The 8,585-nt window shown below is 41.6% G+C and overlaps 1 protein-coding gene across 2 annotated transcripts in view; it reads right to left on the bottom strand.

Annotated features, from left to right (window-relative positions):
• Nucleotides 1-8,585, bottom strand: part of KDM5B (lysine demethylase 5B) — an 87,704-nt gene that overhangs the window by 9,279 nt on the left and 69,840 nt on the right. For both annotated transcript variants that reach the window (XM_019513829.1, XM_019513830.1), the window contains 4 exons: nt 7,311-7,666; nt 5,706-5,844; nt 3,237-3,416; nt 2,781-2,939 (listed from right to left, as the gene is read on the bottom strand). In XM_019513829.1, the coding sequence (XP_019369374.1) occupies nt 2,781-2,939; nt 3,237-3,416; nt 5,706-5,844; nt 7,311-7,666 (834 nt within the window). The remainder of the gene's footprint in view (nt 1-2,780; nt 2,940-3,236; nt 3,417-5,705; nt 5,845-7,310; nt 7,667-8,585) is intronic.

The following is an 8,585-nucleotide window of genomic DNA, read 5'->3' on the forward strand; positions in this document are numbered from 1 at the left end:
TAGGTGGTGGCCATGACTAGGAGCACCTTTCACCAACTCCATGTGGTAGGAAGGCTGCAACTCTGTCTTTAAGATTCCAGTTTGGCTACCTCTATCTATGCCTTCATAACCTCGAGGCTAAACTAGTGCAATGCACTTTACATGTGGGTGAGTATCCAGAAGCTGCAGCTGGTGCAGACTGTAGTAGCTTGCACTCAGACAGAAGTGGGTCACCAGGAGCCCACAACTCCAGTCCTCCAGGGTTTACAGTAGCTTCCAGTAGACTTTTCCTTATGTACATAGTGCTGGATTTGACCTATAAGGCTTGAAACAGTCTGACCCTACATATGTAAGGGACCGCCTTCTCCCTTATGCCCCATCACAATCCTTAAGGTCAGCCGAGAGCAACCTCCTGCAAATACCTCTAGCATAAAGTTCACTTGGCACAAACGTGTGGAAGGTCACTCTTGGCAGTTGCTCCCAACTCTGCAATTCCCTCTCCTTTGAAGCCCACCACAGCCCGAGCCTGGGCATCTTCCAAAACTGCTGTAAGACTTCCCTATTTGGGCAGGTTTTTAGTAAGCAAGGCTAGAACAGAACTTGTTTAGGGGGCTTTTATTTTATTTTGATACGCTACTTGCTTGTATACATTGTATTGTTCTCTTGCCCTGTTCTCCTGTTTTATACGTTTCTTTGTTCTCCTGTAAACTACCCAAGCCTTTGCTGCGAAGGGCATCATGACATCAGCCGACCCACCCACCTAACCCACCTACAAATGAAGAGCCAGATCCACTGCTGTACTCCAGCTGCTGTGCTGTGCTGTGCTGTGCAGTGCGAGCCAAACAATTTTTTACAACAGACAGAAAGGTACCTTGGGGCTCTAACAAACAGTGCACTGTTAGAATTAGTAACTTGATAAAGATATGCCTTCTACGTGTCTCTTAGAAAGACAGAGCTTAATGGTACAGAAAGTTTTAAATTATACAGAATGATTAGGTTACAGAGCTGGCTTTGACTTCTTCCACTTTGCTCTGGATAAGAGAAACAGGCAAGATGTTGGGGAGATAAGATTTGCTGCATATTTGTCTAATCTAGTTATTCTGAGAAGTCTTGATGCTTGCAGGTGCTTAATCACAGAGATCTAGATAGTCATGCAAATACCAATGCTGGGAATTACCACCCGTCTTGCTATGGTTCTTGACTGTAAAAAGTATCCAAACCACCATGAAGAAATTAGTATAACTCGGACTTCAGGTCACCCCTTGTGCCAAAAATGAAACTTGACCTGACAAACAAACATATTCCTGGTTGAGTCCTGTGTAAACACCCAAGTAGAATCCCTGCTGAACTACATTTCTTTGTCAGTGCCTGAGCTGTCAAGATAACCTGGAAAAAAAATGCGAAAGTTTTTTGGATGCTACATCAGTCTCCAAAACCATGCTTACTCTTTTCATCTTTCTGTTCCATCATACCCTTACTGTGATCTTCTTTAGAAGATACCAGATTCTTCTCTGCCTAGAACAGTAGGCCAGATTCAGCCCACAGAGTCATGTTATCTGGCCTGCAGGTCTCCACACAAGTCTGGAAATTTGGCAGTGCAGGAATGGTGCCTGCGTTAATTGCTGCTCCCCCGCTGCCAAATTTCCCGACCTACAGGGAGGCCCATATGGCTGGATCCAACACAGGAGACTAGACTGACTGCCCCCATGCTGACCTCATACAGGAGCTGGCTTATCTGGCTTGTAGGATCAAAAGGTTAGGTACCACAGGCCTAGATTGTATGGCTGCTTCTCAGAAAAGCTCCGAGCTTGTGGCTTTGTTTAGTAAGGTAATGTGTTTTGGATGCAATTTCTCATTTACTCTGCTAGTATTCAAGGATGCGTGAGAAATGGAGACCTCACGTGTTTCTGCTTTGGGTACCAGCTATTTAAAACAGGGAGTCCAAGTTGTGAAAGCTGAAGAGAGTGACCCCTCCCCCACTTTCTGTATTAAAAAGTCTTGAACTAGTTCCTTTAACTGCACTGAAATTCCTAAATTTTCACCCCACAAATTAATTCCCCTTCAGCAGTTAAGACAAAACTCCTCAAAGTTATCTGCAGCTCTGGAGATGTTCTCCAAATATGTGAACAGACCCAAGTGGGAATCCCTCCTGCTTAAATTTTCCACAGTAAAGCAAGGTGTCAAAGCTCTATTATCTCAGTTTAATTTAGAGCTCCATGCTCTGGAAGAGGGGAAGCCGGTTGGCTGGGGGAAGGCAGTGTAGAGATCTTTTTCATAGGTTTCTGAAGGGTAGCCTCAAAAACATAGCTCCATTTGGGCTTAGTGAAGAGTGCAGAACTGCTCTGCTAGTGAGTTCGTGCTCAGCTAGGGATGAAAGGGAGGGTGGACAGAAGAAGTGCTATAAAGAAACACTGTAGTAGTGGGTGGGAGCCTGGCGGTTGCCAAGCTGAAGATAGAGAGAAAAGAACTAGAAGCTGAAATAAGATTGCTATTGCACAACAAATGAAAAGAATGAAACAAATTGGTCAGAAACACAAAAGGCAGCTTCTCTTCGGAGACCGAACTTTTGAGGCTCCAAAGAAAGGGGCAAGACTTAGTTCTGGAGCTGATAGTAACAGCACAGGATCCCTCAGAAATCTATAACTCATTCAGTGAGAAACTGGGCAGCAGAAAGTGGGGTTGATAATGGCAGGTAGTGAGAGAGACAGTCATATATAAAAAAAAATGTATACATCAAATCCGGGAATAAATCTTAAATTGAACTTGTATCAACACGCCTATTGATAAGTTTTGTTACGTACCGCAGAGGCAGTATCCCTACTCTCAGATAAAGCTCTTTCTAGGTCACTCAGACTCTCCAATTTGGTGCCCTTCTTCTTTCCACTTGGTACTGGCTCCTTTAATTTCTTCTGTTTTTTTTTAAGCCCAGATATTCCAATATCACATCTGGGACATAACACCTAATAGATAAAAAAAAAAAAAAAAAGCACAACTATCTTCAACATTAATCCTGGCTTGACATAGCTATACACAGATACTATTTAGAACAGACATACACATAAGGCTTTGCCCAACAAGCTGTTAAGCTGGAACATAAAAAGGAGCTAGAGAACTGCATGAAATGGAACGTTATGCAACCACCTTCAACTTTGATATGGTGCAATGGCTCCACTCTTCTATGGGATTAACACCCACTGCTGCAATGGGCTTCTGCCTGGACATCAACTCTGAGGACATGTGTGATTTAGATATCTTACCTCTAGAAGAGAATAAGGGGAGTTCTCCGTCAGAAACGTATTGCTGGCACATTCCTTCCATGCTTGAACCTCTGCCACTAAGGACTCCAGTCTTGGCAAGTAGTCCAGATGTACTGGGATAGAGCGACCTCTTGTCAAAAGCTCCACAAGCGTGTCAAGTACTGGTACACGCCCTCCACCCTAACAATATAAAAAACAGTAAGAATTACTTGTTGCAAGTAGGACAAAAGACAAAAAGCTCTTTGAGCTAAGCTGGAAAAAGGTTTTGTAAAACAATCTATCATTAAGGTACTTCTTTTGTCTGGTAAAGCATTAGAAGATAGTTGTTAGTTATTTTTTCCAATTTTTGATACAAGTTATTGGACAACTAGATCTTGTAAAATCCCCCAACATTAAGTACACCAACTGCTCACAAAAAGGGAAGAATAGGTTGAGAATGTGAAGGTGAAAGGTAACTTGGATGACACTAACCATGAAATGATAGAGCTCAAGATCCTGAGAGAAGGAAGGAAGGAAGGAAAACAGAAGAATAAAGACACTGAACGTCAGAAAAGCAGACTAAATGAAATGGGAGAACTAGTGGCCATGATCTCCTGGGAAGCAAGTCTGAACAGAAAAGGAGTCCAGGAGAGCTGGCTGAACTTTAAATGAGGCCCTTTTAAAGGGCGCAGGAGCAAGCTGTTTCAATGCAACAGAAGAATGGGAAGTGCAACAAGAGACCAGCCTGGCTAGACAGCAATTTCTTCAAAGAAAAGTAGTTCAATTGACAAAAATATCTTTTATATCCAGCCACACTGTTTTATATTCTCTTCAAGTGTCCAATAAGAAAATGAGAGTTTGACTGTTTCAGAGCATCTATAAATCCTTTGGAGGCAGTTAACAGAAATCCTAACAGATGTATAGCTTCAAGGGAAAATGTCAGGTACAGCAAAATGTTAAAGAACATGAAAAATAGGCAATACTCTAAAAACTTAAACAAAACGGATTTCTATTTCCCCTGATATTTCATCTGACATGGATGGCTGTTCATAATTATTACAAGGTATTTGGTCTGTTTAATGGTAGCAAACATTAGAACTTTGAACCTGTCACCTGGACACTATACATACTTATCAAATACAATTAACACGACCGGGTCATAAACAAAACCTTTCAAGCTACAGTATAATACACTGTAATAGCTAGTCACCAGTTTCTGAAAATACCATTCCTTAAAGACAGAATAGCAGCTGTAATACAACTGAAATAAAAAAAGTCTTAGCAATAAGGCTTTTACCAGCAAAGCACATGTAGCTTGGAACCTGGAGGGCCAGACCATAATTCCCCTTTAAGATGTTTAAATCTTTTCCGTGGCTAGCCCCAAAACAAAGTTGGCTCACCTCAGAGATACAATCCTAATTTACCCAAAAAGGTATCTTTCTTCTATCTTACCCATCTCCTAAGGTAAAACCAGTCACAGAGAGAGGAGAAGGGCAGCCTTATCTATGTTTTAGCCCAATTGTCTAATAGTTATGGCACTTCCCAGAAAGTGGGAGATATCTGGGCCCTCCTCAACCAGAGGCAGTTCAAATCCGTATCTCCAAACCAGGGTTCCTTCCCTCCAGGGAAGTGGCCTCCTCACTGGGCCATAGTCACAATACCTCTTTTGGTTTCCTCTCCTTGTGGTCCCATAATTCTTGATTGTGCAGAAAGCAGATGCTTAAGCAGATGCTCTCACCCTGCTTAAGTTCAGTTTTGTGGTTAGGGCGCTTTCCTTGGAAGTAGGAAGTGTGGGCTCAGGTTGATGAGAGTCTAGAACCTGGGTCCCCCACTTCTTGGGTATATCCAAGCTCCTAGACTATGGGGCTTAAAGATGGGAGTGCCCTACTTCATCCATGTGGACATTTCCCATTGAGTACCCTTTAGAAACAGTATTCCTGATTTCATACAAAGAAGGTCCACATGACCCAAGGTCTTTTTCAACCCTCTGATTCTGAGAATGGGCTGGAGCCAAATGTAAGCATGTAAAAGTTTGCAACTGAAAGACTAGGAGAAAGCTAACCTTCAATGATCTTTAAGGGAAGTCTAATAACTTTATGCTTTTCTTGTTGCTAGATAATGGTACAAAAACATAATAATTGCACTATATTTTAACACTGATAACTGGCAATTGGAGAGCTTCATCTTGAGCAGAGGTTTGCACAATGGTAAATGTCTTGCATTTTTTATGCATCAATACTTCCCTTAGTGAGTTAACTCCAGACCAAGGTAATATAAATAAGGTCCACTACTGTCTGAGACGGAGCAATCGCTATAGTTTAATTGCACAGCTATTTTAAGGCAACAGCCATTACAAATCCAAGGTATTTAATTTGGCATGACAATAAGGCAGGTACATTTAATGTGAAAAAAAAAAAAAAAGAGATATAGTAATACACCAGTATTGAGGGATATCCCCAAATGAACAGCAGACAGATTAATTTCACCTACCTGCAAGGCTTCCACTTCTTGTAGCCAATCTTTGGCCTTCTGCGCAACATCCTTCAGCACAATTCCATTTGGGAGATAAGCGGGAATCTCCTCTATCTCCTTTACTGCAGCTACAAGACTGCTTAGTGACTGCCGCGGTCTATGTAAATGAAAAAACACACATCCTATTCAGAATGTGACAATCTAGTTCAGCTGTAGTTCTGATATTCAAAGCATGGTGGGAGGGAAATCAAAGTACAAAACTGTCAGGGAGCCAACTGCTTATTCTGTCTGTCCCTTTGGGGTGGGGGGGTGGCAGGAGGGAGGAAGAGCAGAGCACTGTGGAAAGTAGAGATATGGTCAGATTTTTGTTCCAGTACAACAAAATAGTTGCTTTTTGAATCAGCAATTTTGGGGAAAGATCAGCCATTTTTTCTTCTCTGGACAAGTCCATATATCCTGCAAACGCATGTAATGTCTAGAGGAGGCCTAAGAGATCTAGTTCACCAGATATGCTGGCATACAGGACAAAAGAAAGTAATAGCCCGCTACAACTCCAATAAGAAAATACTCACTGGAAACAAATGCACTCAGAAGGTTATTGTTTAGCTGCTCCTACCAATTTTGCTTTTTAATCCCCCATATTTTGGGGGTGAAAATCATAGCCTTAATTATGACTTCTTAAGCATCCAGCAGTAAGTTTTTAATAGCTGAAAATTTTTCCTTTTTTTTTTGAATGGCCACACTGACCTGAGCAAATCACCTCTGCATCTTCAGGCCTTGTCTACACAGGAAAGTTTCACCACTTCTACTAATACAACTATAGTTATACCACCACATCTACCAATCTGGATGTACTTACTCTCTTATGAGTGACTAGGCCATCCCAAGTGACAAAGTTAAACCATGAAAGACACTCTTACATTGTAGTATAAGTGTTTACATGGGAGAGCGATCCTGGTACAAATAATACACTGGTTTAAATTCATACCTTGCTTATACTGGTCTAAATTATTGATGTAATAATCCTTATGAAACAGATATGAAGTTTCAACTTACTACTCTTCCTCATGCTCTATGTAAACCAAACATATGTGCATGAAATATCTGTCCATTTTATAACCTACTATGAAGATGCTCAACCTGTGATACAGGCAGCCTCTGTGTGCGGCATACAGCAGATGGAGGAAGCGATAGGCAGAACAATGGCAAACTGGGCAGGGAGCAGAAGCAGAGATGCAAACTGAGCAGGACAAAAGGACTGGAGTGACACTTGGGGACGGTTTCATAGAATCAGTGAGTCAGAAGGGACCTAGACAGATCATCTAGTCCGACCCCCTGCCATGGGCAGGAAGGAGTACTGGGAGTGGCAGGGGTCATAAGACCCCAGCCAGGTGCCTATCCAGTCTCCTCTTGAAGATAGCATTGATTTGTGGCCCACATGCCCCCACTAATCTAATGCATGCAGTTCTGTGCATTATCTGACTCAAGCTGAACAATAATACTTATATGCTATTCACACATTCAGAAATGAGGATGACTACATAAACAAGGCCAAGACTGGGATTAGCTTGTTTTTTCTGTTACAGCATGCAGGACACAACACTAAGAAGATTTAACTTCTACCTGGCCTTTATCAAATTTCTGGCTTTGTCATCCCAGTGTTCAGATATAGTAAGGAGTTCTTGCAGCTTAGCCATTGCTTTCTCAACTGCTGGATAAGGAGCCAATCCAACACCCGAGTCTATGAGGCGTCTCATATCGTCAAGAGTAAGGGAGCTTTGGTCTGCGCAAGCCTGTTGTACATCTTCTAGCCAGCGTGCCTGCTCCAGGCGTATCCGCAGTTCAGGTAATTGTGGAAGATCAACATCAAACTCAAAACTGACATCTAAGAGCTTCTGTAGTTCTGCTGCACTGGGTATTTCTTCAGAAAGTAGTTTCTGGCTATGCTGTTGGAAAGCTTCCACACGATCAAGAAGATCCTGAAATACACAACAGCAGCAATTAATAAAGAAAGCCAGTGCAATGCTAAAAAGCTCCTCTTCTAAGAAGAGAATAACCTTGGTTGTTCCTTTAGTTGAAAAAAAACAAACAACAAAACAAAATACACCACTCCACCTATGGGGCTTGAAGATGAATCTGATTCCACCTTGTTTAGGTCCCTAAAAACTTGCTGCACAAGGTGGGTGGGCCTTATCCACTTATGATCAAAGGGGTAAGATGGAAGTGAATTAATAAACTAGGTGTAGAACAGATAGGCAGAACAGGATTAGACTTAAACACATTAAAGGAAGAGGAGGATGTAGCCCTTGGAATCCACAAGACAAGCTTGCTTATTAAAGATGCATCTAAATGCATCTTAAAATGCATCTTTCCAACGCCTTTAGATTTAAAATAATTTAAATCGCACAGTATTGACAAGGAATGCAATATCAGGCCTCCCATTTGAAAAAGTACTGAAGTTTAAATGTTTTCATTTAAAAAGTCATAGAATTTGAGATCAAAAGGTGACTACAAAATCCTCTATGGATCTCTTTTATCACAGGCCATTAAATTTCACCCAATTACTACCCCATCCCAAATGTAATGTGAGTCCAATAACTTGTGTTGAGCAAAGAATCTTGTCTGACTCTTCAGAAAAGGCATTGGATCTTGATGTGAGAAGAGAAACATGGAATCCAACATTTCTTCCCATGACAGCTTTTCCAAAAGATAAAAAAAACCTTATTTCCAGTTTCCACTTGGCAGGATTCATCTTCCAGCCATTAGTTCTAACAGGCTGTTAGTACTCTTTTCTCCAAATGAAAGTATTTATACAACGTAATCATATAATCTCTCTGCATTCTTTTGGCTTGAGCTCTTTAATTCTCTTGCTTTAAGGCGGGGGGGGGGGGGGGGGTT

Source organism: Gavialis gangeticus, unplaced genomic scaffold, assembly GCF_001723915.1.
Source record: "Gavialis gangeticus isolate Ggan-Ray unplaced genomic scaffold, GavGan_comp1, whole genome shotgun sequence".
Classification (NCBI taxonomy): domain Eukaryota; kingdom Metazoa; phylum Chordata; order Crocodylia; family Gavialidae; genus Gavialis; species Gavialis gangeticus.